The sequence below is a fragment of the Apostichopus japonicus genome, chromosome 16 (assembly GCF_037975245.1).
Source record: "Apostichopus japonicus isolate 1M-3 chromosome 16, ASM3797524v1, whole genome shotgun sequence".
NCBI classification, from domain to species: Eukaryota; Metazoa; Echinodermata; class Holothuroidea; order Aspidochirotida; family Stichopodidae; genus Apostichopus; species Apostichopus japonicus.
In genome coordinates this window covers 34,219,838-34,244,489 of record NC_092576.1, presented here as the reverse complement: position 1 = coordinate 34,244,489, position 24,652 = coordinate 34,219,838, and the positions used below count along the sequence as shown (strand labels likewise).

Sequence of the window (24,652 nt, the reverse complement as noted above, 5' to 3'; positions counted from 1 at the left end):
GTGGTAGCAATATCGTATGCGACGATATCATTCACTTTCGACTTGGTAAACAAATGACGTCATTTGTTTTCGGCTTTCCCTGAACGAGTCAATCTAGCTGATTTTTGCGGAGTTTATGTTGCTTGATAGGAAGAAAATGCAAGGAATTTATAAAAAAAGAAGTCAATGGATGTTTTGTTCGATGTCTTATGTATAAATTTGTGATTTTTCATCTTAATCCAAATCTTAACTTTCTTGTAACAGACTGCTGAAATAGGTAATATTTTCGAGAAGTTTGAGATTTCTACATACCCAATGCATTGCGCAGAACATATACAGTTTGCACTCTTCTGCGCTCCCCCCCCCGTGACGTCACTGAATCTATTACGTAATAGTACTTTTTACCGATTTCTACCCCTTTGGAGACGGAAAAAAATCGCGGTGTTGGGTTTTTGTTAATGTTAGAATTGTTAAGTTTAATATTATGTAAAGTCAAGTCTACGTGTCGCTTGACCTTTAAACCTTCCAGGGACACAAAAGATTGGCAATGGGTCTGTAATTATGTAAGTCATTTTGATTTAAATTCAATTTCTTTGACAGTGGTACAACATGGGCTATTTTGAAAGATTCTGGAAATGAATCTGAAGAGAGAGAGATAATTCTAATGTGACTACTATTAACGATTATTTTCAGTTACTTTTTAATGGAAGCAACTATATTTTACCTTAAATAACCGATTGATAAATGGTTTGAACGTCATCCATAGTTTTGCACAAGCACTCTGAAACAATTCACGAAATGCACATTGAGACAGAGGAGATGGACACACTTATGAAGGCAGTAACTCATCTGAGGAATGGGTCACAGTACCCAATGTATGCTCTACGGAATGGCAAAATGGGTCACATTTTGCAGACTTGGTTAAATATATTTAAAATCCGGATGCTGTAGGCAGTATTATAAATCTGCTTAACACCGTAAAGTCAGTAGAAATTGGACATGTCGTGGGAAATATAGACGTGTGATAACCATATTTCAGATAATAACATAAGAGATTATTGAAACTGATAATGAAATAAACAATATTGTTAGTTTGACAAAAGTATGAAGGTAGTCATAAATAATAACATCAACCTGACCTTGTTTTTTTTAAATTGAATAAACTGAAATCCGAGACTGCCGTTTAATTAGACTGCTTTATTCAATTGTGTTAATGATATGCATATTTTAGTTTAATTTAGTTTAATACAGAAGTTCAAATTTGTGAATGAGAAATGAGAAATCGTGAGTTAGGCTAATGCAACGGAAAGTTTAATGCTCGTAACCTGAGAGGTTAACAAGAAAGGCAAAATAACATCATACAGTAAAACTATATACATATCAAGTTTCTTTAATGGTGTACAGTCGTAGCCTTTGATCATTTTATAAATGAGAGAATTCAGGTAGATTTAATCCTATCAGAGTTGCTTTACGAAGTGTAAATACATTTTGCAGAACATTACTAAAACAGAAATTAACATTGCTAAACATGATTTAATATTGCTAAACAATAATTGTAAAGTATAATTACAAATTATAATTACATGAATTTCAACATGACGTCTATGTTTTTTTTAACGAATTTATGATCAATTAAACTCAACAGTGTTCGGATCCATTAATACAGTACACACTCAAACATGTTTGTATCCAAGTATTTTAGTCATTAGGCTATGATTAGGCTTCAAAAATATATTTTTGAAAAATATAACATCAAGTCAATTAACAAATACCGTATTCCTTTTATATAACAAGTGAATGCTGCCTAGCCAGTGACGCATGGTTGCATTTGAATCGAAATGATATGGAAAGAAAAAAATAAAGACTTTTATATCATGTAAAAACATATCAGTGTATCCACGTCTTATCACATGTCAGCTATTTGCCTTGGGAGCCTTCCTGATCGAAGAACAAAAGTCATATCAGACTATCAGTTATTGAAGAAAAATAATAATTTAAGTTCAATTCAAAATACTACGTTATTTTTACATATTAAGTGAATGCTACCTAGTAAGTGAAGGTAAAGTCTGCAGACAAACATGGTTGCATAGTTATCGCTAAATTACCATTTACAGTTTACACTATGGAAGAAAAACAATAAAATTTTATAGAATGGAAACAAAAAATGGTATTAGTTGTTTATAAAATAATGTTTAAAGTTGCAATAATTGAGCGTATCTAAGTCTCGTCTCAGATTAGATCCGTGCCTTCCGTGAGACTTATTGATGGAAAAACAAAAGCCATATCAGATTATTTTTCAGGCCAAAGCTTCCTTCGAATGACGCGAACCAGGACCAAGAAAACCTCACCTGGAAAGAAATACGAGATGTTGTCTTAGGTGATATACGAGAACCATGTAGCAATTTGAACTGAATGATAACTTATAAATATTTAAATATTCTTTCAAAATGATCCCGAACTCCCTCGACAGTTGACCAAATAGTCCTATGAGAAGAGAATGGGGGAGGGGGGGGGGGTTGTTCTACATATATCTTAGGAAGAATCAAGACACTGTAACGCGGGGTGCAAAGGTTATAACCTTCATTTCCCCCATAATTCACCATTTGACGTGAAATCTTGTATTTTTACCTGGGGCGGGGCGCCAGATCCTGTATATGAGAGTCATGTTAACACCCCTAGGGCCACCGTTCCTTGTAAATTCCCTGATTTCCTAAATATTTCGTGACAAATTCATGATCCTCCTTCATCACACACACATATACAACTTTACTTAGCAGGACATTGGAACAAGCTATAAGTAAATGTTCACACATACCTGCTACAGCAAGGACGATTCCAAGATCGAGTAATATAAGTAAGGTGGATAGGGTTGCTTGATATTGAACGGGCATATAAACTGCTGCTACCAAGATATTGAGAAATATCGCAGTGAGCGAAAACAGCTGTAAAGAACAGACATTTTAATAAATACTCATACTCGTCTTCGCAAAAATATTTAGTAAGTTCTCTTTTACAATACTTCGGAATGGTATCATATTTGACTATAATGTTAATATTACAAATAGCTTGCATTTATTGCCTGTGCCCAACTACCACTTTCCAAATAACTTTAAGGTAAAAAGGCTTCTTCATATCAACTAACAAAGCAGCGATTCACAAAGCTCATGTTTCGGTAAGAAATGTTTTCAAATGAGCTACAATAACAAAAACATAAAACATATAATGTGTTCTTAAAATATGCAATTTTACCTGAAGATGTTGTTCAAATCGACTTTTCATAGGAGAGAACTTTACATGAAGAGTCAAGAACAGAACTGATGTACCGATGGTGAATAGTTTCGTCAAAGCGTCTCCCCAACCAAGAAGTGTAATTAACATCGTCTGTCCAACCTTCCTACCAAGCTCTAGAATCTCCCAGAACCAAAATTTATCCTTGTAATTTTCACAAAGAAAATTCAGGCAGGAGGGAATGTTCTGACGCTGCTTCTGACTGGTATTAATAAGAGGGGTTTCTTCATTCAAATTTGAGCTGTTATTACACTGGATATTAGCCCTTTTTATGGAAGACTTTCGACAATATTTTCGGAGCAGGATCAACAGGAAGAAAGGGAAGGCTATTACATAGACAGCGGTGGCAATGTAGGCCTCAGCTTGGTATTGATCAATGGATTCACAATTAATATCATAGTCAGCTCGAAGTAGTGAAATCGTCATGTTACCTTCTTGGTCTACACGAAATGTGTCGCACGAGCCTGGATAGATCTCAAAAATAGCATCACAAGTTGGTTGGTATGTTATAAAGAGGACAAGAAGTACGTAAGTATGTAACTTGGATTTGATCTTCTTAAGTTTCGTCATAATTTCTGCACTTCCATCTTTACTGAAAAACTTAAAGTATATTTTAGACACTAGATATATCACAGTGGACACCAAAATAATTGCTATTGGAAGAAGCAGGGCCATTTTGAATCGAATGATTGGATCAATTAGCAACCGGCTATTAAGGCACTGAGGTCGGAAAGTAATTTTTAATATGTTGAGGGCGACATAAGAAAATAATTCCCATACGAAGCGTAGTGGTCCACCCCAAGTAACAATGTGAATGCTCTCGTAAAGATCCCCAACCACCTGATAAAAACCAAGGAAAATTTTCATACGTGAAGAGAGTTTGTCCACAAACAATCTGCCGTCTGTTTCCCTCTTTTTCGTATTTTGCCAGATGACTAAGATGATAATCAAGAAGCACAGCGAGAGAGTTATTATCATCTCAGAAATAATAAACCATTTTGATTGACAGGGAAAGCAATAATGCAAAACAGAGTAATATGCATCTTGACATTTACTGCAAAGCCATCCTCTGTAACCGTTCAGACAATTACCGTTGATTCGAGTCGGTGTATAACTGTAGTTGTTTTCGCAGCTTTCGGGTCTAGGACACTTGAAGGCTCTGGGCATTTTGTGGTTGTACTCACTCGTCGATCGATCGTAACTATTATTCAATGTAAGGAGGTTTTTTACGAAGCTAGAGTAGAGTGATAAGTTCATACCAGTAAAAGACCAATTCCAATAGTAACCGGGTAACAGACTTTTAAAGTCATCAGTACAGTTTAAGCCTGTATATAAGCACAGCGTACACAATCCAAATCGATTGCTGCGGGTGTAATTCCTTTTACAGAAACAAGCTCTGAAACCAGCATGCCTAGTATGATCCGTTCCTTCTGGACACGTTTTACAGTCCAATGCAGAGGAACCATTCCCCTGTATGACATAATTACCACTGCTACAATTTTTACACGTCTCGCTTCCAATCTCGTCCTGATAAAATCCACCTGTTTGAGAAATCAAATACTGCCTTTTTGTATAGGTGTACACATAATTTACAGCTACTTGGAAACTACTTTAATATTGCTCTTGAATTCAATCTATTAATAATATAATCATCACTACATCATACCATACATCACGACAATCATCTTCGTCATCACCATTGCCATCTCAATCATTCCTCATTCGAAGCTGCTGTCAAAAACTACTCACCCCTTGGACAGGTCATGCATTTGCCGAAACCATTTCCATATCCACCAGGCTTGCAAGGACTACATGTGACATTTTTGGACTTTTTCAAGCACTGAAACCCTAGCTTTTGGAATAACGTAGTTAGGAAAACCACACTTGGTGTAAAAGTCACATTTGGAACAAACTCGTTATGAACACAGACTCTAATAATTGAAGAAAAAACAAGTGGAATTTAATAGTTTTCGAAAGCGTCTTTAATACTTTACTGGTGTTCTTCATAGCTCGATAAAACAAAGAATAACATTTGATGTTACTAACATCGCAAAGGCTTTAGTTAAGATATTTGGACATTTTTTGATATTTCATTAACCACTTACCCGGATACCTTTCTCGCATACCATGGTAGATTTTTTAACTTCGCACAAGTAAAAAACCTGTTCCAAAAAGTCAAATGATAAAAGTAATCATATATTCTTGTTTTTTAGAACGTCGAGCAATACAGTTGTAAAAGTGTATCAAGATCGTTGAACTTGTATATTACTTTTTTGAACATGCTGTACTACAATGTTATCAACATACATTGCGATATATGAGCAAAAAGTGTGAGTTATATTAGATGAACATTGACTGGTATAACGGAACACTCTTAAACAAGGAAGCTATCGTCTTCAAATTAAGTTCCGTCCTTGTGTAAACCTAGTTGAGTTTATTTCGGATCGTCGCTGCACCAATGGGACGTGCCAATGTGACGCAAAGTTTTGGTGACCCCGGCAATGTTGAAAATCAATGTTAAAAATATGCAACAGAGATTATTATGTGGATTACTGCTGGGATAAAGACGACCTAACTATATTTCGTTTGGAAAATCTACTAAATATGATATTCAACTAAAATATAAATGTTGAAAGATTGTAGGCCCTGTCTGACAATTTATTGCTTCAATAATAGTCAGACGTGTACAATTATCTAGTTGCTTACTTTTTTTTTAATTTTTATTGATACTTACATCGTTGCATTGCCAATACTACCAAGAGCTGTCTCAGAGATCTCTTCTATATCGTTTTTGTACATGTGACTGAAATATAACAACGTTATAACATGACAGAATCATTTAAAACCACAAGACCATGTACCAAGAAATTTAAAGTACCAGAAATATTTATAAGGAAGTGCGGAACCATTGTTAATGGCACGATCACAATTGTTTGTGACCGTCGTCAAATCATGGCAAGAAACATATGATGTATGTATTGAACTGGTTGACTAGCTTGAGACAAGACGGGTAGAATATTTTCCTATCTGTTGATATCATATCTCTCTGATAAAGAGTAATCAGTATTTTCTATTCTTCCTCCCTTCCCTCAGGAAGCAAAAAAAAAAAAAAAAAAAACATATGATAGTATCAATGGATAAAGGATTTGGAATCATATTCTAATATCATACATTACTTAAATCTGCATACCTTCAGATTTGTTCATATGCGTGTAGTATAAATATATATATACAACTTACATTAACCATTCTCGACATGTTTTTAATGTGATGAACCTACTTCACCTGACCATGAACCAGATACATATTTACTTAACAGTCGGCAGTGTTAGAATGTGAAAATAAGTACTGGAATCTTTATCGTCGACACAAAAGAATATTAAGAATTTTTTTCAAGAATGCATTAAAATATTATTGATTGTATCATTGTTTACGTACATTGACTCAACAGTCCCTCCTGCAAAAGAGTCATTTACCAGTTTCGTTAACCTGTTTTCAAATAGATATCTGCCGATAGAGAAAAAAATATCGTCAATTGTTATTGGCAATCGAATTATGAAAATTAAATATCCACATCGATTTGAATTTACAATTCAATGATTGGAAGTGCATATCCACATGCAAATATTTCATTCATGAAGTCAATATAACGTTAATAAAGTGTATGCATTATTTCGGTACTTACATATATTATTTTAGTCTCATTGAAACCAAGAAACCACCCGATGCATATATATTGGATTAGTAACAATGTAAATATGTGTGTGTGTTAGAAGCTGAAACCATCACTCTCACTTTCAGATTTCAGTGCAAAAATGAACATTACTCAGATGTTTTTAAATCATAAAATGCTGCCTTAAGATATTTTTGTTTCCTTGTAAAGGCTATAAATCACCAAAACAGAGTGTAGATTGAAAATGTATTAATTATTATTATTATTATTTTACTTACATTAACTGAACACCTGTGTTGTTGAAGGTATTCCCCTGAATAGTCCGAATAAAGTTGTTGTTAAGGAAGCTTTACAAAGACAGAAAGAGGAAATGAGAAAATTTAAAAGAACTATAAATTAATTGTTTACTTTCATTACTTCAATGTCACTTAAATGCACCTGAATGCAACAAAGATGTGCGCGGTTTCTGTATTTCAGTGTTAAGTGCAGAAATGAATTCAAATTGAAGTGCTTCTTAAAATTTTGCTCACATTTGATGCAGGGTCTGTAAACCTTCAAAGGTTGTGTTCTTAAGTTGCGTGAGATTATTTCTCTGGAGAAGCAGATACTGTATGTTATGTTTCGTTCCGATTGTTTTCCAAAGCCCGTCTGGAATCTCAGTTATCTGGTTATTTGATAAGTCTCTGATAAAGTATCAGAATAAAAAGGATCAAAGCTATGGAAAAAAGTGTTATACCTTTCATCTGCAGCTTTTTACGTTTAGGCATTTGTGAACCGTGTAACATTTGTGCAACATTTTGTTGACCGAGCTCGGTTATGTTTTAATATTTACCTCTGAATAACGTAACGATTTCACAACAACACTGATCTTACTACTGGTATCAAATATGCAAAGTATAGTCAAGGAATTATTTTATTGTAATTGATTTGGCAAATCGGTCATTTATCCTACAATATACTCATTTACGAAAATAATTCATTTCAACATTTACTGTTTCGAATAGAAACCTCTCCAATTTTTAGTTCCCGAGTCTTTTATTTTGTTTTCTTTTTGCGGAAATTTTATTGATGAACTACACGATCTTGTACACAAAATGTAGCTGAAAGTTGTAACATCCTTACAAGAAATGCTTGATCTGTAATTTACTAAAGATATCTGCTGGTAAGGCTGTTATGTTATTCCGAGACAGAGAGCTGCAGAAAGAAAAACAAACAATAATTAACTCTACAAAGGTTAACGAAAATACAAAATCGTGTTATTAGAATTTGTTATCTCTTGTAGATTACAAAGAGTTAGTTTGCGCAAAATATACAGCAATGCAAATGAAGTATTTGAAATATCTTGAGGGCTTAAAAGAGAAATAAGAAGAGAAAGAAATTCAACATAATTACTAAAAACATATTTGACATACTCATTACAGAAGCACCCGAACCCAGATACACACAAGTTTAGGAGTATATTTTTTTTGGAGCGTAAGGTAGTATTATTTATTTAGGTATCTCCTGAATGAAGGTAAATTAGTTTCTATTTACAGAGGATTTAGTAGCTTGTTCCACAGTGTGGTTGAATAAACTTCAATTTACTATGAGCGTTGCTGTGTAATAGGTGAGTCAGCTACTGGATGATGCCCTTTTCTGCGATCATCGTTAATGCCCAATCGAGAGTGAGATAAACCTTAACATTTTCTCATTAGCGTTGTCTTCGTTTAGGGTAATGAATGAAACCAACTGAATAAATGCGTGCTTGTTTTTCATCAAAAGCTGTATTTTGGTAAATGTCGTTCTCAACCTGCCAAAAGATTCACCAATTAAATATTTGCAACCAAATACTTCAGCTCCTTACATATGGTAACATTTGTTTTCCTTCCCTACATGATTACTATGGCAAAGAGCGTGGAATATTTCGGCCCCAAAGGCCTCAACAGCCTTTTCCTTAAAGCCGATGTACAAGACACGTAAGGGTAATTTTACATATATTCGGTTCTTTCCATTAACGTTGAGCATTGTTCAGTACTGTAAACACTTTCAACAATGACGTTAAACTGTCGTGAGGATGTGAGAACACATCGTGTTATTGCTGAAAATGCCGAATATTTGCGCATTGGCCGTTTCAAGCTTGGCCAATAACGCCAGTTTCCCATGTAAAAAGGCTGCAATATTATATTCTTTAACTTTTTTAAAACTCGCCATATCAAGCTGTATATCATATTCTTAGAATACAACTTATAAGGAGTTGAACATAACAATTTGTGAAACTTTACTCAAAACAGCACACAAGTATGATAAAGTAGAGATATCGTACTCACAAAAAATGCAGAGATTTTAGCCCAAGAAACGAATCCTTTGTAAGGGTGTGAATTTTATTGCCTGTCATAATCCTGCGAGAGAATATATATATATATATATATATATATATATATAGTTGGTTGGTTGGTTGGCGTCTATCTTGGCGCAGAGTGCTCTATGTCCAGAGGACAGAGCGGAATATATATGTTGATACTAGTTGAGACTAGTGGAACACTAGTAGTTGTAACTCGGAGTTTCACGCGTTATAGCGATCGTCAGACAACTCTGAAGATCGCTATAACGCGTGAAACTCCGAGTTACAACTACTAGGTTTCCACTAGTCTCAACTAGTATCAATGTGTATATATATATATATATATATATATATATATATATATATATATATATATATATATATATATATATATGGTTATATCTTGTTTCATGAAACGTTCATTTGACCGATTTAACTTGTTAAATGTATCAATAGTAACAATAAAGAAAAATTAACATTATTGAGCACTGAGGTGACCGTATTTACATGAATAACGTGATACGTACAAAAGAGAGATATTCGGTGTAGCTCGGAAGAAATCTTGAGGAATCGAAGACAGTTCATTTTCATTAATGTGTCTAGACGTGAAACGATATTGAAATTCAATGAATGGTTTTATGAGGTTATCCTCAAAATTAAAATCACAACAAACTCATTTCGTTCGAGCAACAATTGTTCGTTACAATGGTGGCTGGGTCAACTAACTTCCATTGTCATTATGGTATAAAACCCCTTAGTCGGAATCTTTGTAATTTCAGTTCGGAAAGACAACCTCTGGCTAGAATCGGAGGGATGTGGCGATTCTGTTTTACTATTCTGTTAGATATCAAACTTTTAGACATCATTTATTGTTTTAATATACTACAGACTGCTCCAATAAAGGTGTAACCCTTCCTAAACTTACAATGTCATGCCATTATCTAAACAATTTGAGCATATTTGGAACCCCTTTTCAACTCGCATTCTTTAAATCATACGCACGCTACTCTTGTGCATGAATATAGTCCATTTAATACTTACAAGCTGAGGAGGTTAGTACACTTCATTATTAGGTTTTCGGGCAGGTACGTTAATCTATTAAACGAAATATCTCTGTTGGGAAAGCAAGCAACTTTGCTATTATTTAAATGATACTTTAAAGGTTTGGACAAAACAAAATCTGGATCTATTGTTAATTGATCTTTTCATCCATCGCTTAAAAATTCTTACATAAATGATCCTTAAAGAGGCCATGACACGAAAATCCAACTAATCAAGAGTAACTTCCTCTGAATTTATGAGAAAATCTTTGTTCAAAACTATCCTCATCACCTTGAAAACCTTAAGGACTAATTCGCAATTAAGGTTTTAATATTCGCATCCGAAAATAGATATCTGAGAATGCGATTTCACATCAAGACAATGATGACGTCATGTTAGGAACACAAGTGCCAGGCCCAGGCATGTACCGGATGCGCGACGATCATACCGTTCCATATACACGCACATTTCGCTGAGAGAACAACCACTAGAAATTTCAAGTTTGTTTTACAACTGTTGTAAACTATCCGAGAGAAATGCCGGTCCGTTGTGTTGATGGGGGCTGCATAAATATCATAACCCATGATATTAGCCTTCATGGCTGAAGGACGGAAAAAAAAAACACGGCGATTATGACCAAGTTAGTGCACAACACTAGCGCCCATTTCACTTGGCCTAGCCAGTATGCAGCTCCGTATGAAGCGAACACTTTACGGAAGCATACTACGATCCCTCCTTTTCTATGAAATAAAACAAATGGACTTTAACGGTTTGACATAAAAGAGTCATTCTTTTGTCAAGTAATCCACAAAAAACTACTCTGAAGACCAGCTCGTGGAACATGAAACCTCCAATGGGGCAAGTGGCGATCCTTTGGAGGTATCGCGCCGAGCACTAGTAGTATTAGCGTTACTACACTGAAGTCGCAATAGACGAAGAAATTTTGCTGTATCATCTAAATTAACACCCCCTTCATTGCTCTATTGTATACTAATAAGCTATGAGGTTAGTTTCAGAAGTGATGGGTTACATCTTCTTGTGAAAAAATCTCAGTGCTCCAATTTATTTCTGGAATATGCTTTATCAGTTAGTTATAGCAATAATTTCTTATTGCTATTCCAGGAAAACCATTTTTTATGTTGGGGAGGGAGTGGGGGTAATGGGGATGGGTCAAAATAGGTAGGTAAAAAGATTTTATTCCAAAGGGTTTTTAAATCTCTAAGCAATTTATTTTAAAGCCACAGAGCCAAACATTCACACAACGTAGTTCAAGTCTTAAATAATTGAACAAAGTTTATTCAATATCAGTTCTAGACAGTCATTCTGAGCTAGCCTGTGACTAAACTAACATTATCAACAATCATTGTATTATATGACAATCAAGTAAAACTGTACTTTCCATAAACATTATCATTCTTAAATTACACTAATGTAATTTGTGACATCAAAGGAGGTTTAAAGAAGACAACTTACATGCATTTTCTTGCTTTAATCTATCGCTATCAATCGTTGTTGTGACAAATTAATTAAAATAATCCAGAAGCAAATAAAGGGTAATTTAAACCAAGAAACACCGCACGACGCAACTCACATGCAAAAATGGTTACCCATGCACGACGACACGTACAACACGGGCAACGTGAAACACAGCACCAAACGCATTAAAACAATCGAAGACCCTTAACAGGGTGTACTGCTGAGTTTCTGAAGAAAGATTGTAAAACAAACCAACTGCTGCTGAAGAAACAAAGTCTAAACATTCGAGAGTTCTGCTGCCTTCATTGGTCTTTATTATGACTTTTCTGTCAAATATCATTGGTGATATGGATATTTTGGCTTCCAGATAAAAGGTACGAAGCAAACGTCTGGGAGGTAAATGCTCCTAAAAAGGTCAATGCCCGTTCCCTTATGCATATATTATATGACATCACCGTCACGCCAATACTTGTGTCCAAATGCTTCAAATGCCTTTTCTTTCATGATGATGTTGGGTCTGAAAAATAACCTTTTCATTCTGAATTAAAAGTCTTGAATTTCAATATATCAACACTGAGGAAACCCTGACGGATTGATAATCCAACACAATCTAAATAAAAAAGGTGTTTCTGGAGGAATTTCTCAATCAAGGCTTCTTATACAATAAGTTGTCTACTGGCAACTTGAATCCAGTGTAATGACCATTGGCTGGAAACTCACTTCTGATCCTTTGGACTGCACATGATGGTAGCACAACCCTGACGTGTCTTGCTAGGAACCCCCAGTACCATTCAACCTGTTGACCGTAGGCTATGTATCTGTACTGGCTTGGGGAATAATTATGACAGTTCAAAATGTATTTATGTTGGCCCATGATGTCCACAATAACAAGCAGGCATACAATGTACAGTTATGGTTACATTTGTTGTGAATTTACACCTTCCATTTATCATGAAACATTCTTTTGTTTCAGAAAATTGATTTGCAAACTCCAGGCCAAAGTACTAGCCTAGTAATAATGAGTATGAAATAGCACATATGCCTACCTAGCATGGCTGCATAATGCAACTTACATCCCCGTTAGCGTAACACAACGCACAATACGGTTTAAGGGGTTCCGCGAATTCTAACAACACATGCACAAAATGGACTGGATTTTGTTTTTAAATGCTTCGTTAATAAATTCTTACCACGTAGTATGTTTCTTGCTATCGTTTCGAACGGATTTCTTCTTCGATATGTTGTGGAGCTTCAATTTCGGCTCGTTTAACAGGCTTGAACTGATACGGTTCTAACACCTCCGGTCCATCCTCAACGTTCGGTTCAATATTGGCATGATAATCGCCTTCACTCTCTGCTTCGAATATGAGAAAGGGCACTCTAATTATAGCCCAATTTCACTACCTGGTGAAGTACCACTATCACTTTGAACTTCGGTTGCCGCAATTGGTTCTGGATCCGCCATTTCACAGGAAATTTTGATTTGATATCGCACTTGTGATCGGTGTTTTGTTTAGTAACTACTAGTGGTATGTGTACTTGTCTACTGTGTACGTGAATGGTATGTTCGTAGGATCGTAAGCAGCGACAACACATGTGTTCAAAACTTGACGTCACATGACGTCATGCGAATGGGAAAATTTTCGAGTAAACAAAGTTTCAAACGTTGAAAAGGGTAAATTCGTTCTCAATTTTTGACTTGAAAAATCAAGTTTTAAACTGGCAGATTGGTTGATACGTGTACTAGAGAACATTCTTTGATGGATCCCAAAAATATAGGACTTTGAAATTTTCGTGTCATGGCCACTTTAAAGTAAAGAGGGATGTGATATATTTTTTTGTTTCAGGCGCTGATTTTCGGTTAAAGCGATGGAGAATACATACTTTAAGAATTGTTTTGCTCCTACGGCATGACTTACATTACAGCTACATACTGTTTCAATGATTGCTATGTTGACTTTGTTGTTTACTATGTTGTAAATGTTGACTAATTAAAATTATGAGGTCACTTGGTAATGACTATTTGCAAATATGTAACTTTGAACAAAATTAGTTGATAAACTTTTTTAAAACAAGAATTTGACCGTTTTGAATCCTGTTTTTTTTATCTATAAAATATACAATCACGTGAAAACACAAAGTATTTTTTATATAGAGCAGATAGTGTATTTGCTACTCTTTATCAGGTCATAATATCATCGTATTGGTAAGTAACGGACACTTAACAAGTTGCACCCTTAACAGAAACTGTTCAAGAAACTTTGGAACCTAAGACATTAAAATTCAACTGCAAGTGGCTTTATACAGTGTTGTAATCAAGTAAGTGTGTTATAGAAGAAGGATATAATAATCAAGAATACTTACAGATTACTCAAATTCGTATTTTGGTGGAAGATTCCTTTCGGAAGCTTGCTTATGTAGTTGTGAGAAATGTCTCTGTTGGACAAGGAAAACGATGCATCAAGAAAATAAGATATGCTATTCTTCTTCTGATATTTGGAACGGTTTACATTTAAAACTATTTGCAGACCTTAGTTCACTGCAAAAAAAAATCTTAGACACAAACATCCAAAATATTAAGTCTTTAGACGCTTTCATTTAAAAGAGAAAAGGTTTATGTAAAAAAGGAAATTTGTTTTAGCATATTTTTTATGGATCAATCAGCACAGAAGAATATGATTTATATGTAACATAAACGACGAACACATTTCTAATGTGCAAGTCATCAGGTCAGTTGAGCACAAAATTATGCCACATATTTACAACTTAAAAAGTTTGGTTTTGTCTTGGTCTTTACTTTTCTTAAATGACCGTTTTATTCAGAATATGAATACAAGAGTAAAGGTTACGGTTAAGTATGAATATATACTCTTGAAAACGTAAAACGAGTTGAAATATCCAGAACAGTGAAAAAACTTCCAGCCTCCACCGGGATTCGAACCCGAGCCTCCCGCTTTATATGAGGACACCCTAACCACAATGCTATGGACGCTAATTGTATGTACATAGGCTCGAAACCGGTAAGGAAGGTCGTAATTCCACTGTAGGCGTCACCTGTAATACAACATATACAAAAGGTCTATTTCTTAGATCATGTAACAGAGGCTCCATAATTTTCGCTGCAGGTGTTGTTGACCAGAAACAAATCTAGCTAGCCTACATTAGTGTTTGACCAATAATTAATGAGACGATCATCATCAACATAAAGCTGATTATAAGGCAATTGGAATGTATGTGGGTCTTGTTTAGACCATGAGTGTAACTATTGGCTCATTTTGCACAACTTTGTTGCTGTCAATAATATAAGGAACCAACTTAGTTACTTATAATAGTTCCTTATTCTTCATGAAAAACTAAATACAAGCTTAGAGCTTAATGTTGGTCTATTAACAATAACATCTTGGGCTAGTCATAATTCTAGCACAGAGAGAACCAGCTAACATGGTGTATAATGTTCCCTTCTTTTTCATATATCTACGTAAGTTTTTTATTGAGCAGTTCATAAATGTACACCTCAGATAGTACCCCATTTGTACACATGAACACAAACTGTGTATGTCAGGATATGTCTCAAGTGCAACTATTTAGTTACAACTTGAGCCTGTTAATGGTTAAATTGTGATATTAATGCATGCAAAGGATGCTTATGTTAACCAGACTTGCCAACTTTCATTGTTTCAAAGTGAGACTCCCACTTTCGCATATCGTCTGCGAGTGAGATTGCCAATCACAATTGCTCTCATCTATTTTTTTTTTCATTTGGATGCACATTGAACATAGCTCATTGTTTTGTTTTGTTTTGAGATCGGCTTTTATATGAAACAATTAACTTTCAAATCTCCGGGTTTTAGGCACCAATCTCTTGAATGCTAACCTTGATACATCATGCCTGGTTATTTAATCTTCTCAGTGACCTAGAAAACTCTGAGCTGGCTCATTTGTGACTGCTACATCATTATACACATGTAGTATGAACGCACCAGCCTTCACGTGTGGAAATTTTAGACTGATATAACATGTTTACTTCTTGATAAATATACAAAAGATTCTTTGTTTTTTCCTGTTCAGATAAGAAATAGAAGAAGACAGTGTTAACTTAACCCAGTGGATGATGCTAAAAGTCACTGCTGTAAACGCCAAGATAATCCTGGATTTGAAGGCAAATGTATAAACTATTACATTGGTAAGTGATCAACTCTTAAGTCACAGCCATATTTCGTATAAATCTTGGAGCTTGTTTAGATTAATTCATGACTCAAGATTTAGTTGCGGCTCTTTATCACCAATGTCTTAAAAGTTTCAATTTCTTGTCAGTCAATTACATTATGTGTATGCAACATTAATTTTAAATTGTATTCAAACGTATTTGTATCTAATGTTTCAAAAATGACCAAGAAGCACAATGGCTTAAACTATTGTAATATAACTATGTTCAAAATGTAAGTTTGGTTTTAGTTACTATTGACTGTACTCTTTTTACTCAGTAACATAACGCGTGTATTGTTTTCGTTACAGGATAGGGAGTGTTCACAACCACAGGTTTTAAAAGGGGAGACTTCCTACTAGAGTATGCAGGGGATCATATCACAGCAGAGGAAGGAAGTAAAAGGAAGGTAGAGTACCCACCAACCACTGGGAGTTATTCTTTATTTCGAATCGATCAATCATATTATCACTTTTATAAACTTAATGCTACACCGAAGGGTGTACACATACATTTATAGGAAGGCATACAGATTTAGGAAATGTTATTCACCTGAGGTGATATATTTTATCGGTCTTCTAAATGCTGGTCAAGTTTCAGGCCAGAAATATATTATAATAGTACTGCTGAAATGTGTTTGCGAGGGTTGAGGGAGGGGAGAATATTGTTGTGTGTACATGTTTCTTTATATGCCTGTCTTATTTCGGATAATCATTTATTGTGATATATATTTAACTCCTTACTGATGATAGCATATATCTATATGCAACGGTAATGGTGTATTCATACGCACAAGTTAATTTAGGATTACCAGAATTATTGTAAACAAGTGCAAACAGTTTTTAAATGTGTTATCTCATGGAGGCTAACCATTTAATGTCTTCAAACCTAGCACACCTTTGTTTGTATACCTGGTCAACAAATATCTAAAGAGAAGAATCGTTGGTACCTTTCACACTTTAGATATGTTGGCTGTGGGATATGGTTATCAATTTTGCGGCAAATTATTGCATCGGCCAAATCAATTGTATCCATTTCAAACATAAAATTCACATTAACTGTACCATATACTGTGGTCAGTCTAAACTAAACATGTGTATTGTGGTGAATCACAACCTGCACATTTTCAAATGTGGTTGATCTTAACTTTTGCATTGTGGACGAATATGCTTCGTTTGAATGAATGGTAAAGACATGTTTGTCATATTATTGCACTATTATAAGTCTACCTACTGATTGAATGAATTGTCAGAACATATATCAGACTGTAACCGTGTATGTAATCAAAGTTGTACATTAGTATTGTTACATCTTACTACATGTATTGTGGAAGAATATGCCTACCTACTATTTTGGTTGAAGGGCCAACACCAGTACATTTGTCAGAGTACTTGAACCATGCAGTTTATGTTGTTTTCTGCTGTACCAAATACTGAATGAATTGTGGAATAATATATCTACCTATCGTTTGAATGTATGGTCAACACATACGTCAGACTGGAACAATGTATGCAATTAGTGTAGTACACTAGTATTACAGTATTACTAGTACTAAACTAGTATTACTACATCTTACTACATGTATTTTGGAAGAATATGTCTACCTACTGTTTTGGATATGGGTCAACACCAGTACATTTGCCATGGTACTTGAAACATACAATCTTTATGTATTCTGCTGCATATTATACTGAATGACTTGTGGAATATTATGTCTATCTATTGTTTGAATTAATGGTCAACGCATATGTCAGACTAGAACCATGTATGTAATCAAAGTTGTACATTAGTATTGTTACATCTTAATACATGTATTGTGGAAGAATATGTCTACCTACTATTTTGGTTGAAGGGCCAATACCAGTACATTTGCCAGAGTACTTAAACCATGCAATTTGTATTGTATTCTGCTGTATATTATACTGAAAGAATTGTGGGATAATATGTCTACCTATCGTTTGAATGTATGGTCAACACATATGTCAGATTGGAACCATGTATGCAATCAGGGTTGTACTGTTGCATCATACATGCACTGTGGAAGAGTACCTCTACCTATATGTTGAAGGAGCGGGCAACATATATTTATCTATGAGAACCATGCAATGTTTTCAAACCATGCAAGGATGTTACGTAGGCTGCATCCTCCTAACATCCTTGTTAGGAGTCGTTTACCCTCCACCCACACTCCCCAACCCAATGGGAATATTAATGTGGTAAACCCCTGTGTCAGGTCTGTCATCACATGATTACGGACCCTGACATTCAGCTCTCTCCTTCAGGGCGGTGTTTACATCCAGGTCCTTACAATTGTGACACTCCCTTTGTAATATATCTTATCACTTGGTTCTCTGTCCTGATACACAATACATTGGCCAAATCTTCCCTCCCTTTCATTTACGACTTAATCATCACAAAAGCACAATCAGACTAAAAAATAAACAGTTTTGCAGTGGCTGAACATTTTAATCTTTATCTTAATAAAAGAAACTGCAGAAACTGCAGTCGAATTGATACTTAAAGTACGTTCACACTGTCATGGTCTCAATAGGGATATGCGTTTCTTTCCTGGGTCAAGCAATTTGAGCTGTCTGGGGTTTACGGTAGACTATGTGATTTCAATCACTCTTTTTACACCTCACAAAGGACCAGGGTGTCCGAAAATGTGTGTAGCGTGTAGTTACATCTATTCTGTTCTAAATATTATGTTGGATTAATAGGCATTACATGTTGTCCTTATCTTTTCTACTATTATTTCTATCCAACACGTGAAACATTTTATCATGCGTACATATATGTATATATATATATATATATATATATATATATATATATTACATATATATATATATATATATATGAATATATATATATGTATATATATATATATATATATATATATATATATATACATATATATATATTAATATATATATATATATATATATATATATATATATATATAAATATATATATATACATTAAACATATCGTTTAGCCCAAAACAATAATCATAATAATAAAACCAATTGCATCATATGTAATGAAAAAATCATCAATGACATGCCATGTAACGTTATCCCCATTTTACTGCCAATATATTTGTAGTAAATAATAATAAGTTAACGTACAAGTCCGTCAACATTCTGTTTGAAGAGAACGTGTTAACGTCACAACTGCGAATTTGATTTCGAGGAATTTTCCTGAGTTGAGAAAGAAACAAGAAGTATTTGAAACTGTCGGTGTATTTACAAATAAAATTTCAGTATTCAACCTACTTCTATTCAGCACAGTTAACCTGGATTTATATGTTATTGAATCAATATGGTTGTCTAATTTGTATTGACGTATACTATTTTGTAATTAGATCAACATTTATGCTCACATTCATGCAGGCTATCAACTGCAATCAAACACTGCCAATAAATCAATTATTATTATTATTATTATTATTATTATTATTATTATTATTATTATTATTATTATTATTATTATTATTATTATTATTATTAAGATTTAAATATCGTGTCTACTTTAGCTCTACTGAATTAGTTAACCGCAAGCTACTTACAATATCCTAACAGAGGATAATGAGGAAAATATCTTCGGCGGTAGACTTTGAATATAGTTCCTCGAAAGGATACTGAAAAAATAGTAATAAACAAAAATGTGAAAATAGGGAAAGAAAGGGTTAACACGAACAAACGAGGTGCAAATCATAAATGTTTGTTATATCCGTTTGTTTTCTACACAATATACACTAAACACATTGACAGTAAAGACAAACAAAGTCAATAGTTTGGATATGTTTGAAGGTATTTTCTTTTAAACTTACAGTGTTACAAGATGTTTAAGATTCATGAAAATGTTTTCAGAAAGTTCCTGTAGTTTGTTTCGTGATAACTCTCTGTGAAACAAAAAAGAACGTTCGAAAAAGTTGTTCTTAGGAAATGATATATGAAAATTTAAAAAACATACAACATACAAGTATACGTAATAATTATATAGACGTAATTGGGGGTGCATAATTATTAAGGTTTAAAATACAAATTGTGCATATTTATTTGTAATTTTTGATACTAACATTTCCTTCAGTGTGGGTGTCTTAAGTAGTAGTTCATCTGGTAGATATTTCAACTTGTTTCTTGACAATTTCCTGTAAGATAGATAATAGTTTTATAATTTTGATCGAACTGTATACGAAATATGACAATTTGGCATCACCCATGAATGCCAAAAGTTATTAACAATTTTGACAAAAGATATATAATAATATAGCATATGTGTTCTTTATTTGCTACGTTTGTACTATCGAGATACTTCACATGTCATCATATAACGTATTTAGCGTCATATTACATGTATAAATATACAGTTCAATCCTTTAATTTATTAAATATAATATTACAGAAAATTCCCAGCTTTTCTGTCGGTAGCTTCTACACAATCACTTGAACTAAAACAAAGATTAAGTAGTGCTATTTGACTACCTTGTTTCACTCAATGTTAAGCAAATATTACAGAAGTATTGAACTAACAGTATTTTTAAGTTAGCTGTCTTCCAGAATATCTTCCCAGGCAGATGACTCAGTGTGTTATTCGTCATGTCTCTGTGAGATATAGAAATAATTACTGGTAAAATACCTCAAAAAAGTGAGCAAGGAAACCAACACGAAAATGCATTTCAATGTTAAAAGGGTATGTTCAGTCTTAAAATCCGATATCAATCTAATGACCCAAAAGGTTCATATTTCACCACTCATCTTTGCTTTTTACAGACTCCTAGTGTAGCGTTCAGCTAGTCAAGGAAACGAAAGTTATCTGAAAACCCAATTCCAATCTTGTGGAATCATGGAATTATGCTTTAAGTTTTCAGTACAAAAATAGTACTTTGTATTAAATTTGTTGTTGGCAAAAGTAAAGGAAGGGAACTACATTGTGAATAGAGTTCTCACCACTTACATGGAAGGATAACTAGTAAATGTTAGGATGTAATTTTCTTGAATTTACGCAAATTTTCAATCGAAAGAAATATGCTGCTATATGAATAATTTTCTAGAACCGTTCGTCAAATTGAATGCAGAATTGATATCAAGCAATATTATGTCATATAAAAACACAACTTTTTGTACTGGGCGCCAGAAGAGCATCTCACAAATCATTACTCCTGAAGCATATTTTTTTGACGGATGTATGTTTGCATCCGATGAACACAGAGAACACAGTAACTACTGACTATGCTATAAATCGGTAGCATGTTATATTATGATAACAGTAATAACAGGGGGTATGTATAATTGAAATAAGTCCAGTTTGATGCATTTGTTAGAATTACCCATATCCTCGGTTCCTATTGTAATCCTAATAGCACATGCTATCGATTTATCATATTTGTCAGCGCGATCCACTTTTTACTGCGGGGAAAAGTCTTAAGATTTACAGTAGTTACTTTTTCTCTGTGTGAATCGGCTGATTATCAAGTCATTTAACTCTTTAGTAACAATAACATATAATGTCAAACAATGTTTGCAATCTCAATTGGTAAGTAGAAATATGTTTCAGTACAGGTGTAAAACAATTAGCATCACATTCTTACGTAATTAGGTTTTATAATGATTAGATAAGTATGCATTTAACTATAGACAATGTGTTGTGAGGAATTTATCAGCAGAATTTACGTTCTTATCATAATTTTCTTTATCAATGTAGAAATGTCGAGGACAGTTTGATAACAAAAAAATTCACCAACCTGAATCAATTTGTTCAATATCAACTGATCAACAATTTTAGCTGCAGATACGTACGAAGGGTAATTTTATTAGTAATTTGATCTAGTATGATGGCTTATAACTTGACAATGTACTAGATTTTAAAATATCTTCGTTACTCACATCACTTTCATTTTTGAGTTGGAATTAAAGGCACCGTCGGATATAATCTCCAAGATATTTCTCTGCAAATATCTGTGGAGAAAATATTAATATCGGTATAACGTTACACGTCGTAGACATTGTATGTTAATGTTGTCACTTCTGTGGGCAAATATTACAAAATATTAAAGTTAAAAGTGGCGCTACTTACAAGTTAGTCAAATTCAACTGGTACTGTAAAGCATCCCTGGGGATATACTTCAAAGTATTCACAATTAGACTTCTGGAAAAAAATATAAATAATAGCAACGATAAAGAAACATTTTTTTAACATAATAGGCATATATCACTGCAAAATACAATGAGGACTAAGTAAGCGGCTTGTATTGCCAAAAAATGTATTACTTTGTTATATTGTATTGCTATGTTGTTATAGTGTTATGTCGTTAAAGGTTGAGCTTCGTATTTAATTGTTCATGTGGAATCAGTTTTTTAGTCATCTCTTTACCGTTGCTGGTGTCTTGGCTGTGAAAACAATCTGTCGCCTACAATATGAAATGCCGTCCGCACATTGTTCCTTCAAAACTTACATCTTAGTAACGTTTGACGGTATATTCGTCGGAAAGTCGCTCAGGCTTTTATTGCTACAGTCCATTTCATAGAACTTGTTAGTTTTGCGACAAGTACATTTCGCATCACCTCCACAGAGAATCGCTCCACGAACTATGAACATAATTATGACACGTAAAAGAAACAGGTTGAATGATGCTAGACGTTGCTTTTGTTCATAAAACGATCATGTAAAATAGAAAAAGAGAGCATCTCACAAATATATAGAAAATATATGTAATGAAGATTTAACTAAGTCTTTGCTTCGTTTCTTTATAGACATAGGCTGTACTAAAAGATAAAATAAAGTATCGTTCTTTACAATTTATTAAGGTTAATATTATACCACTAACATTAATAAAATACCTTCATAGCCCTTTAGTATTTCGTTGTGAAGAAGGAAAAAGAAAACCGCTATGACCAGCTTCCTGAAAGCTTCACTCTGAAAATGAAAGTAGCTTAAGAAAAGTAAACTCCATGCGCTATTAAAAAATAATCTCTTTTTGTACGACCAAATAATGAAATATAGAATTAAAGCTTTTAAAAGAAGCATTTTGGAGACAGAGAAACGTTAAAATATATATATGTTTTGAAGAAAGTTTATTCATTTTACAAATGAACTGAAGAATGAGAGTCATTTGTTCTCTATCATTAATTTAGAGCTCTCTTCCACCCTTTTTTCTCCATCCCATTATGTCTTTGTCCTTCTCCAGTTTATTCCCTACCCACTTCCCTTAATCCTCTTTTTGTCCTGCCACTGTTTTTCTCCTACCTCTCCTCTTCCCCTGTTAGTTTCTCTCTTTCTTCTCTCCATCTCTTGTCTACTAATCCCCTTTCATTCATATCTTTGTGCCCATGCTCATTAACCTGTCTGTATTTTGTGCGTGTTTTTGTCCCTTCTGTTGCTGTTACTTGTCATTTAGCCTTTGAAGAAGATCCTGCTAGGATCGAAACGTCAGGCCAAGATACTTTTACACATTTTTCTACAGAGGCTCTCTAGTGGATACGCAGTTGGCTAACAGTTTTATTTTATTTTTTATTATTATCAATTTAACAATGGGTTAAAGTTAGAATATCGACAGAGAAATGTTAAAATATATATGATTTGAAGGAAGCGTATTCATTTGACAAAAGAACTAAAGAATGAGAGTCATTTGTTCTCTTTGATTACTTTAACAATGAATTTAAGTTAGAATATCAGCAGAGTGTAGCTTTTCGATCAATTGAATTGGAAATAAGGCACAATTTAAAATCAAGTCAGAGAACACGATGGAAAATATTTATAGACACGCTCGAAATGATAAATATATAACAAGGTCATCAATAATACATTTGAAATCCGTTTCTTACAGGTTCGATTGCCAACAATTACAGACTAAATACGCAGTAAGAAGAGTGGAAGGCGTACTACATTTACTTGAATTATTCACTTCGCTTTCTTACCCTCTCCCCCCCTCCCCCTCCAAAAAATTAATAATAATAATAATAATAATTGTATGTCCATTTATTAACATTAATAAAACTAAACATACTTTAGGTCATATATTTGCCATGTTTTTCCATCAAGGAGTTTAATGGTTACTTAGCATGTATAATATATTGCGAGAGAAAGAAAGAAAAGCAAAATAACACACTCTAATCACGAAAATTTACCTTGTACAGCAATGCGACTGCGCAAATAACTAACTTACGTTAGCGATGGGATATACTTAAGCGTATCATAGAATAAGGTTAACAACATTTTGGGTCTAATATCTTGAATATAAAGCTGGATTGGTGTTCAAAGTAATTGCCACTACTAACGATCACTTGTTATATCAATATCAGTTACTTATCAGAGTCTTGTTACCTTTATGAGTATCCTTTCGTAGAGACATGGTAATATAACAGTTAAATGAAAATCAAATGAACATACTAAAATCCTTTATAGTCATTACACAAGTATCAGACGTATGGCACTCAACAGCCTACAGATACGACTTGCAAGATACAACGACTTTTACTTACGCAAATTTTGAACCCCATCGGCAACAGAACCCCTCAGTGTCTACTTACAAGTAGGAACTTTCTGAAGGATAAGCAGAACCGCCAGTTATGCTGTACAATTGACACTCGACTCAAAATTAAACTTCCTTGTTTTCGAGACTATGGTCGAAACGATGTGATGTAAGAATCCTATCAAATAAAGGTGT

The 24,652-nt window shown here is 34.0% G+C and overlaps 1 protein-coding gene across 3 annotated transcripts; it reads right to left on the bottom strand.

Moving 5' to 3' along the window:
* Window positions 1-1,156: 1,156 nt before the first annotated feature.
* Window positions 1,157-24,652, bottom strand: LOC139982384 (uncharacterized). 3 transcript variants are annotated; one of them, XM_071995165.1, is made up of 24 exons: window positions 24,468-24,652; window positions 22,827-22,902; window positions 22,442-22,574; window positions 22,063-22,134; window positions 21,873-21,944; window positions 20,520-20,591; window positions 20,066-20,137; window positions 19,817-19,888; window positions 19,553-19,624; window positions 19,113-19,184; window positions 14,142-14,213; window positions 10,302-10,373; window positions 9,788-9,859; window positions 9,247-9,318; window positions 8,063-8,134; window positions 7,471-7,623; window positions 7,219-7,287; window positions 6,706-6,774; window positions 6,002-6,070; window positions 5,373-5,429; window positions 5,017-5,198; window positions 3,229-4,808; window positions 2,795-2,921; window positions 1,157-2,327 (listed from the first exon to the last, which is right to left on the bottom strand). In XM_071995165.1, exons 1-24 carry the CDS (start codon window positions 24,483-24,485, stop codon window positions 2,269-2,271), a joined length of 3,456 nt encoding a protein of 1,151 aa, XP_071851266.1. In that variant the 5' UTR covers window positions 24,486-24,652; the 3' UTR covers window positions 1,157-2,268. The 3 variants fall into 3 exon arrangements, with proteins under 3 accessions (XP_071851266.1, XP_071851268.1, XP_071851269.1); XM_071995167.1 differs by lacking the exon at window positions 7,471-7,623; XM_071995168.1 differs by lacking the exons at window positions 7,471-7,623; window positions 8,063-8,134.